This window comes from Ambystoma mexicanum, chromosome 8 (genome assembly GCF_040938575.1).
Source record: "Ambystoma mexicanum isolate Mex_15411 chromosome 8, UKY_AmexF1_1, whole genome shotgun sequence".
Lineage (NCBI taxonomy): Eukaryota > Metazoa > Chordata > Amphibia > Caudata > Ambystomatidae > Ambystoma > Ambystoma mexicanum.
In genome coordinates this window covers 1,715,709,033-1,715,736,017 of record NC_090929.1, presented here as the reverse complement: position 1 = coordinate 1,715,736,017, position 26,985 = coordinate 1,715,709,033, and the positions used below count along the sequence as shown (strand labels likewise).

Sequence of the window (26,985 nt, the reverse complement as noted above, 5' to 3'; positions counted from 1 at the left end):
CGGATAATCTAGGGTTTTATGTCCCTCTCATCCCAATCTCATCCATACTCCTCCCCATGCTACCGAATGACGGAGGGAAGTGGACGTCAGTGAAGTGCCATGGGAGTCCTCTATGGGTTCTGCAGGAGCAAATCCGGGCGCAGACCAAGCAAGTGAGCAGAGGCGCAGAACAGACAAGAGAAGTACCATAAAGCTGACTGAGCCACGGCAGTGAACCAGCAAAGCCAGAGAGACCCATGATCTCAGGAAGTCGCGTTGGTGTACCACGATCCCACACATGGTAACAGGAGGTACGGGAGACACGGAGGGGACACAAAGGTAGAAGAAAGGCTGGTTCACAAAGCTTTCTCTCGCTTCAGTAGTGGAAAGCCCACTACTTGGTATAAACAGAGAAGGGTCTGGGATCTGAAAGCAGATACCGAGAGCATTACAGGAAATCTTCCCCGTCACAGTGGAAAAGAGAAAACCACTGACCACCAGAGAAGGGTCTGGGACCCGAAAGCCGTTACGAAGAGCATTAAAAGAAATCTTCCACATCACAGTGGTAAAGAGAAAGCCACTGACCCCCAGAGAAGGGTCTGGGAGCCGAAAGTGGATACCGAAAGCATTAGAGGAAATCTTCCTCGTCACAGTGGGAAAGAGAAAGCCACTGACCACCAGAGAAGGGTCTGGGAGCCGAAAGTGGATACCGAAAGCATTAGAGGGAATCTCCCTTGTCACAGTGGGAAAGAGAAAGCCACTGACCACCAGAGAAGGGTATGGGAGCCGAAAGCAGATACCGAGAGCATTGGAGGAAATCTCCCTCATCACAGTGGGAAAGAGAATGCCGCTGACCACCAGAGAATGGTCTGAGACCCGAAAGCTGATACCGAGAGCATTAGAGGAAATGTGCCTTGTCACAGTGGGAAAGAGAAAACCACTGACCACCAGAGAAGGGTCTGGGACCCGAAAGCGAATACTGAGAGCATTAGAGGAAATCTCCCTTGTCACAGTGGGAAAGAGAAAACCACTGACCACCAGAGAAGGGTCTGGGACCCTGACAAGATTTAGGACTTTGTTAATACCAACCCAGAGTGGCGAAGTGTACATTAAGCTTAAAGCAGTGAAAAAGAACGGTGGCAAGCAGTACCAGGAGAAGGGAGTCATTCTCCTGGTAGCGAAATAGGAGTTGTGATGAAGATGCCTGGGGAAGGGAGTCATTCCCCCTGACCTTGTTGTGAACTGTACCAAGCAATACCAGGAGAAGGGTGTATTCTCCTGGTATGAACCAGGAGTGGTGTTAAAGACACCAGGGAAAGGGAGTCATTCCCCCTGGCCTTGTTGTGAACTGTACCAAGCAATACCAGGAGAAGGGCGTAATTCTCCTGGTATGAACCAGGAGTGGTGTTAAAGACGCCAGGGGAAGGGAGTCATTCCCCCTGGCCTTGTTGTGAACTGTGCCAAGCAATACCAGGGCAAGGGCGTAATTCTCCTGGTATGAACCAGGAGTGGTGTTAAAGATGCCATGGGAAGGGAGTCATTCCCCCTGGCTTTGTTGTGAACTGTACCAAGCAATACCAGGATAAGGGCGTAATTCTCCTGGAACCAGAAGTGGTGTTAAAGACGCCAGGGGAAGGCAGTCATTCCCCCTGGCCTTGTTGTAAACTGTGCCAAGCAATACCAGGAGAAGGGCGTAATTCTCCTGGTATGAACCAGGAGTGGTGTTAAAGACGCCAGGGGAAGGAGGTCATTCCCCCTGTTTTTTTTTTTAAAAGAAAATATTATTTTATTGTAAGGCGCCTATACACAAATGTTTGCAGGCACCACAAGACAAGAAAGAGAGTGGCGGGAACATGGGATATCAATGAAAACAACAAGAACAGAGAAACGGTTATATTGGCCTTGTGACAATCCTGGAAACCATATAGATCTACACCAGGAGAAGGGAGCCATTCTCTTGGACGTGAAATTATATAAAGACTGGGTGAAACCCGTAAGCCAAGGCAAGGGAGTCATTCCACCCTGCATTTTTGTTGTAAGAGAACATTCTTTTGAATACTATCCGAGAAGCAGGAGAAGGGAGTCATTCTCCTGAAGAAGGAACTTTCTGTTAGTTTATTCTTTAGTTGTAGTATGAGGAATAAAAGTAGGTTGTGACACAGGGTGTGGAGATTAATTTGATGGACATTCTGACGGACCCTTTAGGATTAGTTTTGGGGCAGGGAAACCCCTCTTAGAAGACAAGGATAGTGAGGACCTTTCTTGTATGCACTAATAAAATTCTATAACCAACATCAGGCCACCTTTGTGTCAGCTTCTTTCTTCAACACCCTTACAATACTCTAGAGCCGCAGACCTAGACACCCCATCCCACAGCTCTCACCCCCATCAGCGTCCATCACAGTGAGATGGTGTAATCCACAAGAACTTGACGTTACCTGGAAACACTGGTGCAAGTGTTGTCGTCACAGCTGTGATTCCTGAAGCTGTTGGGATGATAAAAGAAACACATTTGCATTCCTTAGTTACTTTGCAGATTAAGGAGGACAATTGTGCATGATTCACTTTGCATGATCTAAGCAGCCCTACAGTTTCGGACCTACGTAGGGTTCGCATCATTGTATCTGTTTCCCTAACAGTGGGTGGGCCCTCTGTGGGACTGTCAGTGAGAAGCTCACCCTGAAAGCCAAGTAGAGGGAAGGACGTGCAAGCATCAGCTAGATCTCTCCTTGGCTTCAGTAGTGTCAGAAACAAGCATTGAGGCTTGAATCACCTCTTCTGAAATTGGAGCGCCACAAATGCATATTGCCTTTACTCAGAAATGTGTTACTGAATCTAAAAAAAATAGAGCAATGTTAAAAGTTACCAGGAGAATCAGCCCTGCACAGTCAGGGCATCCTTGGTTTGTTCTAAGACGTGGCAACCTGCCCTCGATTCAGAACTAGACTTTATTTCCCAGTTCTAATACCCTCGTTCATTCAATAGGCACTGAACCTCTTAGACGAGGAGAGGAAACCTTCACCTTTTCATGTGCACATTTCCCACTGTGGAACTCCTCTCTAGGGCAATCCTGTTTGCAGGCTCTTGACTCTACTGGGTACCGTTCCTGTTTCTCACAGCCCATAATCCTGGGACTCCCTCACATTACTCTGGAGAGGCCCCTCCTTCCTCCTATGATTCCTGGTCCCCCCCTCTGCAGATTCTTCAAATAACTGAATCCATCCTGTCTCATTTTCTTATTCCATTGTATTGTATTGTGAACCTCTTTTGTACCTTCTCAAACCTGGGAGAAGCTGTACCTAGCCAGACTGTGATGACCTGCTAACAGGTGCCTTTAATGAGGACCATATTATGAGGTCATAGTCTAAGGCAGTCAGTGAAAAAGTGAATGTCCGTGTGCGTTGTGAGGCAGGCATGGTATCAAGAGAGACACAGACTCAGAAGTGTTAGTTCAAAAACCTTTATTTACTAAGGTTCCGGGGGTTGGGGGAATACCTAACTGGCCCTAACTCTAAAGGTATGTTCCTTAAATGATGCTTCTAAGGGCCGTCATTGTCTAATAGTCTAAAAGAAAAGTCTGTCTGTGTCTAAACCTATGATTGCCCTCACGCTCATCCAAATGTAATAGGAAGTGTTTGAAAATCAAAAATGGTGAATCAACAAAAATGGCAAAACCCAGGGTTGGGTTCAACTGGTCTTTTCCTCAGGTGTTCCTTGGTCAATGTCACAAACATGTGTTTGAGTTCCTTGGGGTTCCCTTGCCCAAGCTTTAACTTGCTCACTTTACTTAAAACAGTACTTTCCTTCAATGGCCTCTCAGGGTTCCCTTCCCCAAGCTTAGGCCTCTTCCCATTTCAAAACACAAAACAACATATATCACAGTTCCTTCTTGTCTTCTCAGCGCACCCTTCCTCAAGCTTAGGCGCCTCCAATTGCAAACACCAATCAGGATGTGCCTTTTCCATACATCTGCGCCTAAGGTAGGGTCAGAGGCTTTCGAGAACGCCAGGCTTTTGGCCTTTCGTCGGCATGACCACTATGACCCTGTTGCAGCTCTCATGCATTCTTTAGCTTCTTTCCCTTGTGATGTGCACACTTGCATTGTCCTTTTATTTCTTCTGCCTTTCGTGCCTCTTGCACGTTTCTTTTACATTCTCTTCTGTGCCTTTTCTATCTCCTTGGGTCACTCGCACCCTTTCACAGTTTTCCTTGCCTTTCGTGTCTCTTGCTCGTTTCTTTTACTTTTACATTCTCTTCTGTGCCTTTTCTATCTCCTTGGGTCACTCGCACCCTTTCGCAGTTTTTCCTTGCCTTTCGTGCCTCTTGCTCGTTTCTTTTACTTTTACATTCTCTTCTGTGCCTTTTCTATCTCCTTGGGTCACTCGCACCCTTTCACAGTTTTTCCTTGCCTTTCGTGTCTCTTGCTCGTTTCTTTTACTTTTACATTCTCTTCTGTGCCTTTTCTATCTCCTTGGGTCATTCGCACCCTTTTGCAGTTTTTCCTTGCCTTTCGTGCCTCTTGCTCGTTTCTTTTACTTTTACATTCTCTTCTGTGCCTTTTCTATCTCCTTGGGTCACTCGCACCCTTTCGCAGTTTTTCCTTGCCTTTCGTGCCTCTTGCTCGTTTCTTTTACTTTTACATTCTCTTCTGTGCCTTTTCTATCTCCTTGGGTCACTCGCACCCTTTCACAGTTTTTCCTTGCCTTTCGTGTCTCTTGCTCGTTTCTTTTACTTTTACATTCTCTTCTGTGCCTTTTCTATCTCCTTGGGTCACTCGCATCCTTTCGCAGTTTTTCCTTGCCTTTCGTGCCTCTTGCTCGTTTCTTTTACTTTTACATTCTCTTCTGTGCCTTTTCTATCTCCTTGGGTCACTCGCACCCTTTCGCAGTTTTTCCTTGCCTTTCGTGCCTCTTGCTCGTTTCTTTTACTTTTACATTCTCTTCTGTGCCTTTTCTATCTCCTTGGGTCACTCGCACCCTTTCACAGTTTTTCCTTGCCTTTCGTGTCTCTTGCTCGTTTCTTTTACTTTTACATTCTCTTCTGTGCCTTTTCTATCTCCTTGGGTCATTCGCACCCTTTTGCAGTTTTTCCTTGCCTTTCGTGCCTCTTGCTCGTTTCTTTTACTTTTACATTCTCTTCTGTGCCTTTTCTATCTCCTTGGGTCACTCGCACCCTTTCGCAGTTTTTCCTTGCCTTTCGTGCCTCTTGCTCGTTTCTTTTACTTTTACATTCTCTTCTGTGCCTTTTCTATCTCCTTGGGTCACTCGCACCCTTTCACAGTTTTTCCTTGCCTTTCGTGTCTCTTGCTCGTTTCTTTTACTTTTACATTCTCTTCTGTGCCTTTTCTATCTCCTTGGGTCACTCGCATCCTTTCGCAGTTTTTCCTTGCCTTTCGTGCCTCTTGCTCGTTTCTTTTACTTTTACATTCTCTTCTGTGCCTTTTCTATCTCCTTGGGTCACTCGCACCCTTTCGCAGTTTTTCCTTGCCTTTCGTGCCTCTTGCTCGTTTCTTTTACTTTTACATTCTCTTCTGTGCCTTTTCTATCTCCTTAGGTCACTCGCACCCTTTCGCAGTTTTTCCTTGCCTTTCGTGCCTCTTGCTCGTTTCTTTTACTTTTACATTCTCTTCTGTGCCTTTTCTATCTCCTTGGGTCACTCGCACCCTTTCACAGTTTTTCCTTGCCTTTCGTGTCTCTTGCTCGTTTCTTTTACTTTTACATTCTCTTCTGTGCCTTTTCTATCTCCTTGGGTCACTCGCACCCTTTCGCAGTTTTTCCTTGCCTTTCGTGCCTCTTGCTCGTTTCTTTTACTTTTACATTCTCTTCTGTGCCTTTTCTATCTCCTTGGGTCACTCGCACCCTTTCGCAGTTTTTCCTTGCCTTTCGTGCCTCTTGCTCGTTTCTTTTACTTGTACATTCTCTTCTGTGCGTTTTCTATCTCCTTGGGTCACTTGCACCCTTTCGCAGTTTTTCCTTGCCTTTCGTGCCTCTTGCTCGTTTCTTTTACTTTTACATTCTCTTCTGTGCCTTTTCTATCTCCTTGGGTCACTCGCACCCTTTCACAATTTTTCCTTGCCTTTCGTGTCTCTTGCTCGTTTCTTTTACTTTTACATTCTCTTCTGTGCCTTTTCTATCTCCTTGGGTCACTCGCACCCTTTTGCAGTTTTTCCTTGCCTTTCGTGCCTCTTGCATCTTTTTCACGGGCTTCCAGACCCCTTTTCATTCACCTTTCTTTATCTTGCACACACGCGTGTCTTCCCAGTTTCGGGTTTACACTTCATGCGGTTACTTGTATCAATGTCTTTACATTCAGTATTCTTCCTGTTAACTGCTACGGAACACTTTCACAAACGCGGTCCTCTTTCTTACGCGTTGTCCGTGTTACTTTGGATCACGCTCTTAACCCAGCGTCCCAATGCATTCAGATTCACTGGGCTGACTTCTGTGCTTCGTTTTCACATGGCACTTCGTTCCGAGGTCAGGGTCTGACCACCTGTCCCTCGTCTCACCGGACAAGGGGACCAGCAACCCATCGAGTTCCATGCACGGACCCTTCTTGGCTCTCTGGTGACACGGCTCCCTCGCCATGCTTCTGCTCTCGCACTACAGCCCACAGCATCACGCCTTACCGGTCTCTGGCATCTGGTCCTGGACAACTTGTCTCGATTCTCTTCTCAGCTCACTCTCCTGCTTGCACTCCTACTTGCTCATACCTTTGTGTCAGACCACACCTTTTAAAGTGAAAAGACCAGTTAAGTGGAGTCAGGTGTGAAGAGTTACCCTTAAACGCCTGACCCTGCCTGACTTCATTAGTGGGACATTGGTAGTTGTTTCTATGATAAGTTTTCCTCACGTTATTCCTATGGGTAATCTTTACTGATCTTAGTTGCTTCTTCCTCATCTCATTCTTTGTTGGAAATGGGGGTGGAGAAGTTGGGGTGAGATTGACAATACCCCATAAAGACTGAGGGAGAGTATGTTTGGGTGTTGTTGGGACTGGGGAAATAGCATGTCTCGCCCTCGGGTATTCTCCTCCCAATCCCCCGGGACCCTCCACTCAGGTGATACTCCCTCACTTGTCCACCCAGAGGGTTGGGATCCAAAAGTGATGGCCCTTCCCTGCCCACCTGAATGGAAGATCCTGAGGGAATGGGTGGGAGAATACCGCCAGGTTTCTCACAGGTATAGGAACTTATAAAGTGGACTCCCTGCGGAGTAACACCAGATGTACAGCACGTACCCCACCACCACCGGGGGACTTCACTGGTCGGTCTGGTACCAGCGGTGCAGTAGGAAATGCTGGATTACACAGAAGTGGGGCTTCTGTGCAGCATGGCGCAGCAGCTAACCTTGGAGCTCACATACTGACACTTTCATATCTCTCTCTACACGCAAGTATATTTGCTGGAGGGACATTTTATAACTGGGCTAAGATGGCTTTCCGATTTTTGTAGACATGTTCGTTCACATAGTTCTGACCCAGCTACCTGATTAACAATGCCGTTTTCTTATACCTCACCACCTCAATTTAATGAGAGTTCTTCCCTAATCGTGGCTCCCACAACCCATGCTGACCGGAAAAACACGTTGCCATTTTTCTCTAAGAAATCCAATTCAGTGACTGTCCATTTTTCAAAATTGTCTCACTCGAGTTGTGATCCTTCATACAATCCTGCACAGCTGATCATATTTCCTTTACTCTATCAAATATAGTGCAGTCGTGCATACAAACAATAATGTCCCTCCCGCGTGGCTTACCCTCACACAAGCCTGGTCCAGTAACTGGCGAAACATGTTGCTCTCGCTCTCAAATTTGCACAATCAGGCCTCCTTCTCATTGAAGTCTCTTTACTCACACAAGACAGGCCTTTCTCCAGTTGTGTTGCCCCACTCAACAGTGACTTGCGCCCCACTGACATATGCTATTGTCACCAACAGAAGTACTATGATAGGCGTTCAATCAATGTTTCCCTACATGTTTCGCAATGTGCTTTTCTTTAAAAATAAATAAATAAATAACGTGGTGAAAATGTACATGCAAATAGTTTAAAAATAATTGTCCTATTGCCCTGACCTTACTAATAACTTCAAATGCCCTACATACCCCTTTCTCCTGGCATATCTGCCCTAAAAACACAACCATCTTTCCAGCATTTCTCCAACTGGCTGTGTCCTGACGACCCCAGAAAGGTCAATACTCGACACATATTTTCTCCTAACTCAATATAAACAGATTTGGCAGCTGTGGAATGACCTGAAACCATGGGAGAGTTGGGGTTTACTCGAATCTGGTCGCCCAGACCCACCTGGAAAGCAAGTTGATTTCTGGATTCTTCTCATTGGCGAATCACCTCTTTCAAGCCTAATCAAACACCAGATAGTGATGCTGGCTACCTCTCTGCTTCCGCCCCTGGCATTCCGGGGGACACCTACTCTTTCTCAGGACCACAGAGTAGGCATCAAATTGTATTAGCCACGTTTGCCTTTTGTCTCCTTTTATATTGGGGAGATGGATGGTAACTAGGCCTCTCTGCTATATAGTTATTTTTCTGTCCTTGTCTCTCCCTCTGTCACTCGCTTCACTGGAGAGTATCCCCACAGTGGGACCTGCTTATAGTGGCAAGCAACCTTCCAGACTGGAGCATGTGCCCATTTGCCACTTCAGAGGTGATCGCCAAAGCCCGGTGCAATCGTGATAGTGGGACTGACTACGTACCTGCACACACGACTCCGGCGTCTTCGGAATGGTAACAGTCAGTGAGGCCCCAGCCGTTGTTGGTACAGTCCCACAGGTGGGCTTCCGATCCTAGGCACACTACATCGTCCAGTTGAATTATGCCTTTACCTTGACCAAAATAGGCTGCGGAAGCATTAGAAACAACCACACCACAATCCAGCTGTTTGCACACCACCGCTGCAGCATGTATATCAAAGAAGTCATCGCACACCGTCCCCCAGACACCGCCATACAGGACCTCAACTCGGCCAGCACACCGGTGGCTTCCATTCACGAGGCGCATGTCCACTTCCTCTGCAGAGAAGGGAGGGCACAACAAGACAGTAAAGTCAGCATAGGCAAGTGGTGGAAAACATTCCTGGAGAAGGTAGACTTCATCAGGTCCTAGGCCCTGATGCACACTCTGTGTTAACTACAGCATATCACCATTGACTGAGGCCTACAGGACCCAGCCCCTTACTATATGTCTGCTTAGGCAGCTCTTGAAGGCCGCTGTGCCGGGAGAACGGCTCTACACATTGACCTCTCAATAAACTGTCCAGCAACCTAAGAAACGTTCAACAGGGAACAACGGGGCCAGGGTTAACACAAAGCAGCTGTAGCTGAAGTGGGCAGTGATGCAACAGAACCAAACACGTGCACTGTAATGGCACTGTCATGATGGTGTGACCCTACAGAACCAAACATGCACACTGCAATGTCACCATGGCTGGAGCAACAGAAATGGAACTGTATTTTCTACTGTTGGGGTTGCAGGAACTTGGTAGCAGAAATTATAATGAACCTTACTACAAACCTTTCATTTGGAATGAATTCCCTAAAAAAATACATTTAAGACAATCACGTACAATTATGAAAACAAATAGTAGCATATTTTACTGAAAGTGTTTACCTTCCTCTCATTAATTGAGAATTACAATCTAAACTGTGTTCGAGATGCCTACTATATACACTTAAAGTTGGTGCACGATCAAAGGGCGCTGAGGGGAATTCTGCTCGTGTGAAGCCTGCATGCACTTATTCTGGATATTTGAAGAGTGAATATTCTTTAATCAGGACGAACAGAGAGTAGACCAGAGGAGAATTTGAATGTAACCACAACAGCGACTCTCAAGAAACCCGGCAACTGATTAGCCTCACACACTCTGAAGAGATGACTGTTGGACTTGAGGAGCACATATACCCACCTCTAGGTGGTGGCGAGTGTAAAGACCAGAGGGGGGGTCTGCACTTCCGCTCTCTATATGGTAGAGGAGAGGCAGGGAGGACCCATAGCCAAGATTCTCTATTATTGGTGCGTGGTCGAGCCCTTGCTTCTCAGGAGGTGATGCAGACTGGTTCATAAGTACAGTGTAGTCCCCGAACCCCCACAAAGGAATGTCCACACACTGTATTACTGAAAACACAGTCTTTATATAATTAATATTCAAAGATAACATACACTATCACGATAACTCACTTTGTACTCCGAAAATCAGCAATGGTAAATATATACAGTTCTAAAGTGGTACCACTAACGTTATCAGATCTCATTAAAGTGCATACGGTCAGAATGACACACAGATCAGAATAAAGAGGGAACCAGCAGTAGAGAGGGGAAGGAAAGCAAGATGGTGGAACAATTTGGCAGAATACTGGCCCCGATACCTAGACACAGTTCTGTGTTGAGATCCCCCCACCTGGGCAACCTGTAAAGCGAAGATGTATCACAAGCCCAGTCCATATATTGATCCCACTAGACTTTTCAATAGTTCTGCAACCCCAAAGTACCTGGCGTTGTAGCGTTCCTCGTCGGGGAATCAACGACCTTTCTTGAGTGCCCTCCCTTTAAGGCAGGAGTCACGGGTGGTCAAACGTCTGACGGAGAACAGGTCAAGCTACGACGGTGAAGTGGCTGCGTCGTTCCTAGCGTGCTCGTTGGCAGGGAAGCGCGAAGTCCTGCAAGGAAGAGGCGTGCGAGGCACCTCGGTGTCGATAGTTCTGGACCGCAAAGAGTTGAAGAACTGTGGCCCAGCAAGGGCATCGAGTTGTCAGTATCTCTGTGGTCTTTGGGTGGCGGGACACCCACCGGTGGATGCTCCTCGGCGCGTCGACGGTCAGGCCTTCTGCAGCAGGATACAGCGGTGACAATGCAGACAACAGCGTCCTTGGATGATTGAAGTTCTTAGGCAAAAACGGAGCACGGCGGCACCGGTCGGTGATGGCAGTCGGCGACAGTGGCGGACAACAGTCCGGGCGCATCTCCTTGGGATTCTGCAGCAGTCCTCATCTCGGGTCGGCAGCCTGTCGAAGGTCTGTCTACCAGGGAGCTTTGGCAAAGATCAGCTGGTACACGATGGTCCCCCATAGCTCAGGAAAGGGGCGCCTTACCAGGTCCTCTCTGGGTCAGTCCTTGGAGGCACAGCAGCTTTCAGATTGTGAAGGAAAGCAACAGCAATTCCTCTCTTCCAGCAGGGCTTCAAGGTCAAGCTTCAGTTACTCCAGTTACTCGTTGTAGTGGACTTCAGCTTCTGAACACGATTCCTAGCAGTGAGAGGTCCCCAGATATACTGTTGATCTCCCATTCATTCCGCTGGGTCATACACAAGCATCCAATCACGACTAAGGGCATTCGTGCAGGCAGGCAGCCAATCAGGGACAGGAGGTATTCAGGCCATTCACTTCTCTCCAGACACTCACAACAAGTTATGCGTATTGGGCAAGTACCGAGCCATTCAACACTTCAAACTGCATTCATACCGGTTTCTGGCAGGGCTGTCTCAACCATTGTGTCAAACACCAGATAGTAGACACCCATAACATAGAATGCATATTCGTTGCACACTCTATTCACCCAGGTCCCACCCACAGGCGTACCCACAACATACGGTCGTTGAGAAGGCTCCACCCAGTCTGGTCAGCGCTTCTCCACACTACCATATATGGAACTTCCACCCAACAGCCAGTCAGGGGGAAGGGACACAGTCAGGGCTTCCCGGGACTTCGGGAAAGATCAAGGAAACAGGCGATGGAAGACAAGAGGCCAGGGGGCCATTTCGTCTCCATCTGGAATCTACCGATTCCAATGACAGGGCCTGTGCATCCCAAAATGGAGGACGCTCAGGGCACCCGTCAATTCAGCACGAGCTGCCACCAGCCCATACCCTGCTCTGTGGGTCACCCACAGGTGCCCAAAAACATACACTAGGGGCACAGGGTTGCACCCCTACCCATTGGTGCTAGAAGGATATCCCATGGGTCTGTTCACCAAACCAAAAGAGAGAGAGCTGCACCGCCAGGAGTCCCACATAAACTCCTGTACCGAAAACACAACAGAACACACGATAAAAAGCAGTAAAGGACAACGATACAGAGGCCCTGTCCCTCCGATGCATTTCCAGCATCACAGAGGGGAAGACCCATCTGCGCGAATCTTTGGAGAGCGCCCTACTGTGATGAAGACATGTCATCCTGCAGCGATTGGACTTACCGGGAGTTGGCAGGTTACATTGACAATGTCTACATTTTTATAGTGACACACTTTCCCCCGCCCATTTGCGTCACTTCACACACAGTCACCGGAACATATGGTGCATAACACCATCAGCGCCACATATTACGGCTGGGATAAACTCACCCACAGTCACAGAACTGTTCATTTATCTCTATCTTCGGTTATCCTCACAACATTTTTGCTTGTGAAGGAGCGCTTGGATGCCTTAGAGTTTTAGCGCTATAGAAATGTTAACATAACATAGAACAAAGGGTGCATAACAGCACATTTCAGAGCCACATATTACGGCTGGGATAGACTCACCCACAGTCACTAGAACAAAGGGTGCATAACAACATCAGCGCCACATATTACGGCTGGGATAGACTCACTCACAGTCACTAGAACAAAGGGTGCATGATAGCACATTTCAGAGCCACATATTACGGCTGGGATAGACTCACCCACAGTCACTAGAACAAAGGGTGCATGACAACACATTTCAGAGCCACATATTACGGCTGGGATAGACTCACCCACAGTCACTAGAACAAAGGGTGCATGACAGCACATTTCAGAGCCACATATTACGGCTGGGATAGACTCACCCACAGTCACTAGAACAAAGGGTGCATAACAGCACATTTCAGAGCCACATATTACGGCTGGGATAGACTCACCCACAGTCACTAGAACAAAGGGTGCATAACAGCACATTTCAGAGCCACATATTACGGCTGGGATAGACTCACCCACAGTCACTAGAACAAAGGGTGCATAACAGCACATTTCAGAGCCACATATCACGGCTGGGATAGACTCACCCACAGTCACTAGAACAAAGGGTGCATAACAGCACATTTCAGAGCCACATATCACGGCTGGGATAGACTCACCCACAGTCACCGGAACAAAAGGTGCATAACAGCACATTTCAGAGCCACATATTACGGCTGGGATAGACTCACCCACAGTCACCAGAACAAAGGGTGCATGACAACACATTTCAGAGCCACATATTACGGCTGGGATAGACTCACCCACAGTCACTGGAACAAAGGGTGCATGACAGCACATTTCAGCGCCACATATTACGGCTGGGATAGACTCTCCCACAGTCACTGGAACAAAGGGTGCATAACAGCACATTTCAGAGCCACATATTACGGCTGGGATAGACGCTCCCACAGTCACTGGAACAAAGGGTGCATAACAGCACATTTCAGAGCCACATATTACGGCTGGGATAGACTCACCCACAGTCACTAGAACAAAGGGTGCATAACAGCACATTTCAGAGCCACATATTACTGCTGGGATAGACTCACCCACAGTCACTGGAACAAAGGGTGCATAACAGCACATTTCAGAGCCACATATTACGGCTGGGATAGACTCACCCACAGTCACTAGAACAAAGGGTGCATAACAGCACATTTCAGAGCCACATATCACGGCTGGGATAGACTCACCCACAGTCACTAGAACAAAGGGTGCATAACAGCACATTTCAGAGCCACATATCATGGCTGGGATAGACTCACCCACAGTCACTAGAACAAAGGGTGCATAACAGCACATTTCAGAGCCACATATCATGGCTGGGATAGACTCACCCACAGTCACTAGAAAAAAGGGTGCATAATAGCACATTTGAGAGCCACATATTACAGCTGGGATAGACTCTCCCACAGTCACTGGAACAAAGGGTGCATAACAGCACATTTCAGAGCCACATATTACGGCTGGGATAGACTCACCCACAGTCACTAGAACAAAGGGTGCATAACAGCACATTTGAGAGCCACATATTACAGCTGGGATAGACTCTCCCACAGTCACTGGAACAAAGGGTGCATAACAGCACATTTCAGAGCCACATATCACGGCTGGGATAGACTCTCCCACAGTCACTGGAACAAAGGGTGCATAACAGCACATTTCAGCGCCACATATTACAGCTGGGATAGACTTCCGTTGATAGATGCCAAGCGCGCCCACCCAAACGTCCTACTGAATCTCCATACCCTGCAGACAGATTGGCCAATTTACCTGCTTTCCTTTTCACCTACCCCCCCCCCCCCCCCACCCCCTTTATCAGTCACATACGACATCTAAACTACTCCCATTGACAGGATGCTCCTTCTGGGGCATTTAGCTGTTCCCATCATCACTGCCTTTGTTTTGCTCTCGTTAATGAACAGCGTCTTTAAAGTGCTCCGCAGTTCAAACATTGCTATATTCGGTGCCAATGAGCAACACCGAGTTCCCTGCACATAGAAATAAATGGGGATATGTCCTTGACTCAAACCCTCCAAGCATCTAGTTCTTTGCTAACCTGAACATCCCCCTAATCATTCTGGAAGTGGCTAAGTAGGGCGGGAACAAGCACACGCATTTCTGACACCCACCCCTACAGAAAACTGGCCATCGCTTCTCCATTCAGGCCTGATATAACCTTTGCCAGGTCTTGTATCTCCGCTTATACTTGCCCAGGCTCCACCCTTCTCTTCTCGGTTAGTCCCACAGCAAGTCCTTATTGTCAGGGGCTGCATTCAGATGTACACAGCTCTTTCTTCATTTCCCCGTCGGCTCAGTGGGGAGTGTGCTGCCGAACTGGGAGGAAATCGTTCTAGCAAAGGCTGAATGGAGAGTTTGTAAGAGGGATGGATTCTGAAAGCATAAAGGTTGATGCGCTTCCCCCCGCCTCCAGTCTCCCCCCCAAGTCCCTAAGCCTGCATAGGGACCTGTGTGTGGTATTTCTACATTTTCATACGAGGGACCTAGTTTGGTTGGAGGGTTTGTGGCATGCGTGGCACTTAAGTTCTGTTATTAAGCAAGTAACGTGAAGGCAAGCACTGAGTAGAGCAGTGGCTTAAGTTGTCCTAGAGGTAAATGGTAAGGCATGAATGCTACTCACATTTGTCTCAGCCGTAACAGGCATACGGCTTTAAGGATATCTGATTTTCCTTCAATAGTTACACCAAGCATGGTAACACTGTGTTAATGCTCTCTTACATTGGCGTGACTGGCAAACGGGTGCTGGGTCTTGTTACAGCACACTGTGATTATCTTGCTGCAAACAATCGTTATCAAGCAATATCTGCAATCCTACACATGATCCCATACATCATGTATGTGTGTGTAATGTTTTTGAATGGTGCAGTCCTTTGGCCCTGGCAAGTGAGCATGCCTTTGGCCATGCTCATGTGTATTTTAAAACACTTCCAGGCCACTGGCCATGGCCTTCGGTCCTATCCACTGTGCATGCTCTGCCAGTGTTTCTTTTGGACCCACTGGGTGGCCACAGCCTTTGGCTCTGGCAAGCGAGCAAGGCCTTTGGTCCTGCCCACTGTATATTTGAAAACACTAACACTACCGGGCCACTAGCCACATCATTCGGCAATGGCCAAAGGCCATAGCTTTTGGCCGTGTCCAAGTTCTGCCAATATTTTTCTTTTGGAACCACTAGGTGGCCCCAATCTTCGTCCATGGGCATTGTGTATTTTAAAACACTAGCAGGCCACTAGCCATGGCCTTCAGCCATGGCCACTGTACATCATCCAGCAATAGGTTTCTTTTGGACTCACTAGGTGCCCACAGCCTACAGCCGTGACCACTATACATGTCTTTCGGGCATAATTGCACACCTTGACATGCTGCCCCAATAGGTTACCCCATACCTCACTGTAGCTGTAGAATTCCACGGTTTCCCCCTAACCTGGACTACAAATAACCGTGAATATTTTGAAAATATTTGCGGTTATTGTACGTGTTATGCACTTTCACCCCGATCCAGTTTTCTACTGTAGCCCTGACAATGCAACAATCACCCTGAAAATGAAAAAATAACCCCAAATATGAATACATGTTTGAGCTCTGAACATGGTCCCCACACCCCGACCCCCAAACTCCCTAATTTCATATGGTTTCCTCTATCCACCTCCCCACCTCTAGTCTGATGCCATTTCATCCTTCTTCTTCTTCCAAAAGGCATTTTTTCTACTTTTCGTTATCGGATGTTAGTGACTATTTCGAAAATGTTCACGAGCACCTCTCGCATCGAACAAAAAACATGGCATATTTTTCATTTCTGAAAAGCTTCTCTTCTGCAGAGCGCCATGGGAGATATACCTATAATGTTGGGAGAAGGGGCACCCACTTCTCTGTCTAATATTTTAAAAAACGACTGGACGAAATAACCTCAGACCCCTCTCGGAAATCGAGTCAACGCTTTGTGACCAAGTTGTTTCATGCATGCTTCAATTCAATCCAGAGGTTTTTGCTGTGCTGCACAGACATTTTGACTTTTTCTCTATGGGGAAATTAATGGGACTAGGCCGAAAACAGCATTTTTTGCTTTCCTAATTAATTTACCTTTTTTACTTTTTAACAAATCTTTCCAAAAATCTCCTGTCTGGGGGATCCCGTGACACTTTGTTTTTTGCATAATATCAGCCAAATACGTCATACGAGTAAAACCTTATTAGCAATTCAATTTCCGGGTTTCCTACTTATCTTGATACTCAACTTAACAATAGTGCCGCAACCACCGCACTATACTATATACATAGGTTTAAGATGACCAAACAATTAAGTAAAAGATCATAAACCTGAATAAATCCTTAACATTTCTTAAACAACCAGGATTTTCTCAGGGTTGGACAAACAATATGTATTGAACTCCTTCGATAAGGCCGAAACAGGAACCCATTAGCAGTGGTGTGCTAATCACACTATGACGGCCATCAAGTGAAGGAGCGCCTAGATGCCTTAGGGCTTTAGCGCTATAGAAATGTTATAACATATTTCGTCTAATCTTCGGCCATCCTCACTGACCCTTTTCTGCTTGTGAAGGAACGCCTAGATTCCTTAGGGCTTTGGCGCTATAGAAATGTTATAAGATAACATAACATAACATAAAGCCGAGCCACAAGGTGAAATGGTGCTGCGTGAACCTGGGTAAATTCCCATGTTCCAAAGAGCGGGGAGAAGGCCCAAACAGGAACCTGTAAGCATTGGGGAGCCCATCACGCTAGGACAGCCATCATCTTGAAGTCATCAAGCCGAGCCACAAGATGAAAGAGTGCTGCATGGGCCTGGGTAAATCCCATGTTCCTAAGAGCGGGAGAAGGCGCAAACAGGAACCTGTAAGCATTGGTGTGCTGATCACACTAGGACAGCCATCGTGTTGAAGTCATCAAGGCGAGCCACAAGATGAAAGGTTGCTACGTGAGACTGGGTAAATTCCCATGTTCAGGAGAACGGGGAGAAGTCCCAAACAGAAACCTGTAAGCATTGGTGTGCTCATCACACTAGGAGGGCCATCATGTTGAAGCTATGAAGCCGAGAGTGAGGAATTCAACCATCCGCATGGTCGGTGTGCGCTCGGCTGAGCTTTTTTGACATTTTTGAAATGGAATGATGGTAGACCAACCACCGGAAAATGTGTGGGGCTAATCCACACACATGTCACTATGTTCACACCACAACAAATGCATAGACTTGTGTACTCTGGGTTGACACAGCCTACAGACACAGTCCGTCCTGTCATATTTTGTTGGGATATGACAGCCAGGAGTACACTATGTCATCTCTAGAAAGGGGGAGGACCAACATTCTGCCTGTAATGGCCTGTTTACAGTAGGCCACCACGGCAGGGGGACTCCATTCATAAAGATATGAGAATTCGGTTTGCAGGAGTCAGAGAGTCTGGTCTCGCTACAGCTTCAAGGGAGACCTGTCGCTTTAATCAGGAACCACAAGGAGATCCATGAACCAGAGAGACTCTTTGATCAACAACAGACAGGAAGATGGATGGAACTTGGTATCACAAGTTTTCACCCCTTTACCTTTCCTGTTGCAAAGCACTCTGGTTATGACCTCATGCATACAGGAGATTGTTGGTAGAAACCCCAGGATTGGTTCATTAAGGTAGGCTTAGCCTACACCAATCACTGTGGCCCACTTGGCTTTTTTGGCAGATCACCTGAAGACTTTGCACGAAGTAGCAAGAAGAACTCATCATTGGACCCTGGCTGAAGGTACAGCGTGCCTTACTTCTTCCGCCAGCAAAGAAAGGCTGGGACCTCCACAGAGTAAAACAAGATCCATCTCCTAAACATCTTCAAGGGAACAGAGGGAGATAAAGACCTCAGAGGACCCGTCGGCTGCTCCAGAACCGGTACCCAGCCAGCACACAGTGTTCCCTGCTAGGTTCTGCAGCAAGCTTCCTAGGTAGGAGGCGCCAGAAGGTCTCTGAACCTACAACAATGGACAGAGCAAGTGCCTGCAACACACACTTCAGCTGTGGGCCATCCACCTTGAAGGACGACACAAGCCCATTGAAGAAGCTGGGAGAAGTGCCTCAACAAGCATCTATCAAAGTCCACCTTAAAGGAAGTTTTCGAGCCAGTTGAGTTCCTCCAGCTGAAACCCACTGCAATGCTGACCACTGTCAAGCCGCAGTCGCTTAAACACATTCGAGACATCTCAACCAGTGCTTCAGAATTGCTGACCAGCACTAAGACAACTCTTCTGGACCTTGAGCCGCCATGCAGGCCAGCCTGCAGCCATTTGTCCAGCTTTGCTCGCCAAATCTTCTTGCCGCCTGATACCCACAGCTGACTCCCATCTTGAACTCTGTCACATAAGCCTACGAAGCGCACTGAGGCTGACTCGACCCTATCAAGCAACATGAACACCTACAGCACAAGGTACATTGTGGTTCTGCCCCCCTAGTCCTTCTATGAGAAACCTGACGGTGTCTCCATAGCAAGTCCCCGGGGATCTGTCATCCATGTCGCCACAAACATCGCTATTGGATACAGTTCCTGTGGGGGAACCAGTGAGGGAGGATCACCTGGATGGGGGGTCTCTGGGGAGTTGGAGTGGGACACCAACTGGTGAGATGCAGTATCCCCCTTCTTTCAACACCTTTCCCCCATGCAACCACACAGGATAGTCCAAAACACTGCACCACCCCCTTTTTCGACACAAACACTTTTGCACAACATGAAAGACAATGGACTAACACCAGAGCCGTTTACGTGACATGTCCCAATACAAGGGTCAGGCAAATTCAGAAAATTAACCAGAATCACACACACCTGACGGCCCTTTCACTTCCCCACAGTAATAAAAGGGGGAGCACGAGAACACAGGAAGAGCAAGGCAGACCGCACAACGTGAGAGCTAACTCAGCATGGCAGTTCAAAAGGAGAAGAAAGACGGCATATACGGAGAGGGTGACAAGGAGAGAAGTGACCCTGCCCTTTCCAACCAAGGCCTGTGAATCCTCTGCAGAAGGAATCGTAGGACCGTGAACAATAACCAGCATGTGTTGCAGCAGATGTCAACGGTACACAAGACCCTCCTCCCCTGATAACCAAGCCGGGGAGAGACGATTGTCTCTTTGGTACCAACATTGACTCCAAAGAGAAAGAAAGCCAAGCGGTTCATCACAGTCAGTGAGTCGAAGGGAAAGTCGACAAGAAACCAAACTGTGTTGAACGAGAAGTAGCAAACGGCTAAATTGAACTGGGAACAGCTGATAGAGCTATTGATGCCAATAAGAGGAAAAACCAGCAACAAAGAAGTCCGACACCACGTGGGTGCTCACTCAGGGAGCTCTGGGCAATTACCCGATTGTTCAAACTACCATATCCAGAAGGCCTTGGAAAAAGGCAAAAAGAGGTCAAAGTGGTCATACAGGAGTCTTGTAAAATCCTCTGTACAGTCGAAAGTCTTTGACAACCAGATGATTGTGAAGCTAAGGGAAATGAATCCCGCTTGGTGAAATTAGTGCATGAACAGTGTGTTGCAAAGTTTGGCAAGAGTGAACCCGGTGGAGGGATGCTAACAAAAAGGGGCGAAGCCTGAAGTCCCATGACCAGTGTGTTGAGCGAGGGATGTCCGCAGTGAATTGTTTGAAAGGACATTAAGATTTGTGAATGCAAGGAGTATTGTAAGACCAGGGGAAGTGGATTGTCCCCCTTGACAACTGGATCCGAGCCCGGCAGAGGGAATTCCCAAAAGGCCTGAGCCTGATTGAGGGAACCCTAGGGGTCTGAGCCCGACCGCAGGAGATACAGGGGTGGAAAGTCATTTGAAAAGGACATTTTTGTTTGTTTGTTTTGTTGAATACATCAGGCCCTCGAAGGCGAGAGACTTTTCATTGAAAAGAGACTTAACCATCGAAGATCCTGATACTGGTACGTAACTGTCGGCTCGTGCTGGGAAAGCTCAAGTGTGTGATGTGCTCAGGAAATCCACCTTGTCCCGTGATCAAAACGTGGGGAAGAGAGACCCCTGGCAATCACATCCTGACTTATTATTTGTGAACACTTTTTTCTTTATTGTAATTTGTTGCAAGGATTTGGCAATAGATTTTTTTTTAGTATAGGCCTTTTACTTTGACAAGATACCACAAGGTCAGCTTAATTTTTCATTTGATGGTCAACGCCTACTCCCATCTCAGATTTAGGTTTAGGTTAGGCCTTTTTCTACCCTGCATTTACAGTTTAATAAACACCCTTGAACTGTGATCACTTGTGTCTGTATTTATGTTGCCACCATGAGTTCCTTACACTTCCCAGAAGGCCCCTATAGACACATTACGACACATTGTTCACTTTGTGCTGAAGCCAAGTAACATTAAACTGTTGTGGTTATTAACTATATCGACTACCGTCCTGTCAGTATCCAGAGTGAATCCCCTTTTTCTTCTTTGAAACTGTAAGTCCTCTGCATTCCTTTACAGGGTGGATTGTATTTCGTAGTGTTGCTAGAACTGTCTGTTGTGATATACAAAAAACCCGATATTTTGGATGCAACCTTGACTGGAACGTCCCTTTCATCATTGGGTAATAAGTGTAATTAACCAATAATCCACGACCTATCGGAGATAAGCCTGCTGTTCCTTCCATTTTACCAAAATTGGACAACGAAATTTATAATTTGCGTGTTATTCCAATCTGTGTGGATCCCTTCTGCTGTACTAGAGGCGTAGAAACCGATATTCATCCCTGGACCAATGGCGCCCCAGTAGTTGATTCGTCACACCAAGCCACAAGATGAAAGGGTGCTGCGTGGGCCTGGGTAAATTCCCATGTTCCTAAGAGCGGGGAGAAAACCCAAACAGGCACCCATTAGCATTGGTGCGCTCATCACACTAGGACAGCCATCATGTTGAAGCCATCAAGCTTCAACATGAGCCACAAGGTCTCGAGCCACAAGATGAAATGGTGCCGCATTGGCCTGAGTAAGTTCTCATGTTCCTAAGAGCGGGGAGAAGACCCAAACAGGCACCCATTAGCATTGGGGCGCTCATCACACTAGGACAGCCATCATGTTGAAGCTACCAAGCTTCAACATGCGCCACCAGGTCTCGAGCCACAAGATGAAATGGTGTCGCATTGGCCTGAGTAAGTTCTCATGTTCCTAAGAGCGGTGAGAAGGCCCAACCAATAACCCATTAGCATTGGTGCACTCATCACACTAGGACAGCCACCATGTTGAAGCCATCAAGCTTCAACATGAGCCACAAGGTCTCGAGCCACAAGATGAAATGGTGCTGCATTGGCCTGAGTAAGTTGTCATGTTCCTAAGAGCGGTGAGAAGGCCCAACCAGGCACCCATTAGCATTGGTGCGCTCATCACTCTAGGACAGCCATCATGTTAACGCCATCAAGCTTCAACATGAGCCACAAGGTCTCGAGCCACAAGATGAAATGGTGCCGCATTGGCCTGAGTAAGTTCTCATGTTCCTAAAAGTGGTGAGAAGGCCCAACCAGGCACCCATTAGCATTGGTGCGCTCATCACTCTAGGACAGCCATCATGTTAACGCCATCAAGCTTCAACATGAGCCACAAGGTCTCGAGCCACAAGATGAAATGGTGCCGCATTGGCCTGAGTAAGTTCTCATGTTCCTAAGAGCGGTGAGAAGGCCCAACCAGGAACCCATTAGCATTGGTGCGCTCATCACTCTAGGACAGCCATCATGTTAACGCCATCAAGCTTCAACATGAGCCACAAGGTCTCGAGCCACAAGATGAAATGGTGCCGCATTGGCCTGAGTAAGTTCTCATGTTCCTAAGAGCGGTGAGAAGGCCCAACCAGGAACCCATTAGCATTGGTGCGCTCATCACTCTAGGACAGCCATCATGTTAACGCCATCAAGCTTCAACATGAGCCACAAGGTCTCGAGCCACAAGATGAAATGGTGCCGCATTAGCCTGAGTAGGTTCTCATGTTCCTAAGAGCGGTGAGAAGGCCCAACCAGGAACCCATTAGCATTGGTGCGCTCATCACTCTAGGACAGCCACCATGTTGAAGCCATCAAGCCGAGCCATAAGATGAAATGGTGCTGCATGAGCCTGTGCAGGTTACCATGTTCCCAGTAGCGGGCAGAAGGCCTTTTTATACGAGCATAAGCTGGAGAGAAAAAGAAAGAAAATTAAACACACTTTCTACTGTCAAATCATCACAAAAGTGTCAATCATGAAGTATGTTAATGCCTTTCCATTTAGAGGCCAAGCCAAACAATGATTACATGTTTGGACTTATTTTTAACAAGGTGGCTCCCTCAATAGGCTTAACAAACCAATGGGAAGAAGCGTAATGGCCATATGCTGCTATAGCAGAAGATACTATTGTAACAAGGATGTTACTCTCCCTAACATTAGCCTTAAGAGAAATACATGTTTGGGCTTGAACCATTATCTATGTTTTCTTTAATACCAATAGTATTTTGATACTGGTGGGAAAAACAAAAAACGGCCAGGCTTTCGTGACATACAGGAGCCAATCACAGCTTTCATTAACATCTGAGTTAACAAATCTAGGATTGAGGCTTGAGTAAAACCAAGAGTGCTGTCCCTCCATTAACAGGACAGGAGCAGAAGGAGCTTTGGTTAATCAGTCCACACTCCAAAAGAGGTGGGCATAAAGGAAAACCCTAAGAATTGGGTGCTTAGTCTGTACTAACGATGGAGCAAAGTAACCCCGCCCTCTCGAGCCTTGCAAAGCCACCGGAATGAAGTTTGACATATATTTCAGCAAAAAAGGTTTTCAGATAAAAAAAAACATTAAATATTCTCTCCTAACTTTATATGGCACTGTTAACCCAGGCCACATTAGTTGGTTGGGTTTTAATGTGTAATGCATTTTTACTCTGTTGTTTACCTTCTGGGATCCAAATGGTTTGGAGTTGCCAACAAAGCTTACTGATGCACATTATGTGTGTCTTGGCAGCTGCAAATTCTAGAACTCGCACGGCCAGGAAAGCAACATATTCATTGTGCAGGGCCTGTATTGTGTATGGTGTTCGCAAGAGTGTGGCCAGAGAGCACAAGTTGCTTACCCACCTTAGGCATGCCAATAGTGCTTTTATTCAATTCAAGGAGAGAGTATTATGTTAGGTGGAGACTTTAATCAGGTACTTAATGTAGTGTTGGATAGGTTGTCCAACATCCCTATGCAAAGAGGAGGGTGGTTGCTTCAGGAAGTCAAAGATTTGCTGCAGGCATGGGACTTGGTTGATCCATGGCGGCTGTTGAATCCTAGCACAAGGCAGTTTTGTTTTTATTCCAGTCTGCACGACACCTCCTCTCGTATTGACTTTATTTTGGTTTCTAAGAGAGTATTCCCTAATATTCTGGATTCTTCTATTGGTAGTATAGCCATTTCTGATCCTGCATATGTTAGAATGTCTATGCCGTGTTCCTTAGTGAATAAGAAGAAAAATACTGGTTGGAGATTCAATACTACGTTGCTTTCTGACACAGCGATTAGAGAATCCATTACAGAGGAACATACTAGTTACAAAAGTGAAAATAAAAACTCAGTGGAGGATATTTGAGTTTTTTGGGAGGTGCTTAAGGCCACCATCAGAGGGAAGATACTTAGCCTTTCTTCTCATATTAAAAGATTTGAGCGTGTGAGGAAGAGCATTTAGTGTGTGCCCTAAGGGAAGCAGAAAAAGACTACTGTGAAAACCCATTAGATGATCAAACGGAGAGAGTATGAAGAGCAAGGCAGCAGTTAGATGTTTGGTCGACTGAAAAAGCTGAAAGAGGATTGTTTGATGTAAAGCAATTCTACTGGGAGCATGGGGAGAAATCATGAACGTTATTGGCTGACAGGCTTAAAGAATTAGAGGAGAGTAAGAATAGTATGTCCACTGTCATAAATAATAATGCAGTGTTGACAAAAAATGAGGCTATTATGGAAGAATTCAGAACCTTTTATGAGGAATTGTATAGGGCTGACAAATCAGGCACAAAAGCTGAAAAATTAGAGTTTATACAAGTAATTAATTTGCCAGTATTGCAGGACAATGAAATTGAATCTTTAGATGTGAAGCCTACCGAAGAAGAACTGTTAATGGCAATTAGGAACAAAAGTCCTGGGCCTGACAGGGTCCCGGTTTAGTTTTACAGTGAATTTAGTGACCTACTCTGTCCTATTTTGTTAGATGTCTATTTGGCAATTGTGGAGCGGGGTCTCCTACCGGAGCCCATGCAATTGGCTTTAATCACTTTAAACCCTTACCCAGGAAGGGATGGCACCAAATGCGCACATTATAGGCCTATTTCTCTGCTTAATGTGGATGTTAAGCTTTTGTCTAAAAAGTATGCGAGTAGACTGGGTTTAACATTACCTCATATTATTCATGGAAATCAAACTGGTTTTGTGCAGGGCCGTTATAGCTATGACAACATGCGGGAGGTTATGGATGTCATTCATTTAATAAGCATAAGCATGAACCGTTAATGGCAGTGAGTGTGGCCCAGAGAAGGCGTTCAATCGTGGAAACTGGGCGTATTTAAGATTTATATTGGAACATCTTCTCTTTGGCCCTGTCTTTATGCGGTTCTTTCATGCCCTGTATAGTAGTGCAAAAGCTCAGAGTTTAGTGAATAGGGCTAAATCTACTGTCTTTAATATACAGCACAGAACCCACCAGGGAGGTCCTTTATCTCCTCTTTTGTTTAATATATTTATGGAAACTTTAGCGGCAGCACTTCGATTAAATGACAACATCCAAGGTATTAAATGTGGCACTTATGGGTCTAAAGAGCAACTATATGCAGATGATCTCCTGCTGTTTCTTTCAAATCTAGAGTACTCATTTCGGAATGCATTGGAACTATTTCATCGTTTTGGTGACATATCAAATTTTAAAATGAATATATCTAAGACCAACATTTTTCCAATCACCCTAATGTGTAACATAAGTTGTGTTCCTGGAAATGAGTTCCAAAGGATTTGTGCATTTAGGCACTCATGTATCCAGGGAGATCACTCATATGCTGGAGAATAACATACGTCTTAAACTCAGGGGCGTGATTTCAGACTGAAAAAGGTGGTATAGAATCACCCTACAATATGGGGGAAAATTGGCACGATTAAGATGACCATGCTTCCTAAGATCTTATATCTGTCCAGTATGTTCCCTCTTCCTCTTTGGCAGTCTTTATTTGAGGAAATTAAGAAGATATGTCAAGTCTTTGTATGAGGGATTGGAGTCACACCCGAAAATTCCAATGTCAATTCTTTTGCGCTCAGTGGAGGAAGGGGGCTTTGGTTTTCCAGATGTGAGGAAATATCACACTGTTTTCTCCTTGAGGAATTTACATCACTGGATTAATGACAATTCTGAGTCAATCTCCATGTGGGTAGGCATGGAAAAGGAGTCTCACCTATACCCTTGGATTGTTTTCTTATATTGTATAATAGACTCTGTCTTTACAAAACGTTCCCTACAGTACGACACATGGTTTCTGATTGGAAACGTGCGAATTGTATAACTGAGTCAAAAATCCTCTATCTCTGAAGTCATGTTTCTGGAAGAATCCAGCGATTATAATTGACAATAAGATGCTGAATTGGCGCACTTCGCACCGTGCAGGTATTCGGAAGCTGAAACATGTTCTAGGGAATAGCACCTTATTAGACTTTGGCTTCTTGAAATTTAAATATAAATTACATAATTCTGAAAGATCAAGGTATATAGTGCTGCAAGGAATTTTGACATCCATTTTCTAGCCGTTAAATGCATAGATCCATGACCCTCCTGACTTATATGTCAAGTTGAAGAACAGCCCTCTCTCTGCATCTGTGGTCTACCACCTACTCTCTGTCACCTCTAAAGTGCCCTTGGATTGGCCACTGCGAAAACATTGGGATTCTGAAATTAATTTGCAGATACCTGATTCCAACTGGTCGATAATCGGTAAAAGCCTGAAGAAATTCACACTGGACCTGGATTTACGCTACACACAACAGCAGGTTATAGCCTGCCTGCATTGGTCGCCGTGGAGGATGAAAGTATGTAAACCTTCCCAATCTGATATTTGCTAGAACTGCAAAAAGGAAATTGGAACTAATACCCATTTGTTTTGGTCTCGTGCACAAGTATCGCAACACTGGGAGCACGTCCTCTCCCTAATGGAGTTTATAACCCAGTCAGTACCGCCACGTACTCCACTATTCTGTGTTCTGGACTTATTCCCATATGGTTTGAAGTTATCAGCTGGAGTTAAAAATTGGACATACAAAGCATTATTACTGGCTAAGCAACAGATTTTGAAGAAAAGGAAGTCTAATGGGAAACCCCAACTTGAGGACTGGGTTCAGAGTATGTTGCTATTGGCTGCTAGAGAAAACGTTTCATATGGTAAAAAAAATGAGGTTGAACACTATCAATTAATTTGGGGTATTTTCAATGACTTATATGCTTAAAATGTTACTGTTATTGAATTTTATAATTCGTATACTCATGCAGCTACCCCAG

At 46.2% G+C, this 26,985-nt stretch overlaps 1 protein-coding gene across 1 annotated transcript in view; it reads right to left on the bottom strand.

Moving 5' to 3' along the window:
* LOC138473482 (deleted in malignant brain tumors 1 protein-like) overlaps positions 1–26,985 on the bottom strand; it is a 122,081-nt gene that overhangs the window by 39,855 nt on the left and 55,241 nt on the right. The window contains exons 3-4 of the mRNA XM_069612126.1: positions 22,578–22,622; positions 8,691–9,009 (exon numbers count right to left, since the gene is read on the bottom strand). Coding sequence (XP_069468227.1) covers positions 8,691–9,009; positions 22,578–22,622 — 364 coding nt within the window. The remainder of the gene's footprint in view (positions 1–8,690; positions 9,010–22,577; positions 22,623–26,985) is intronic.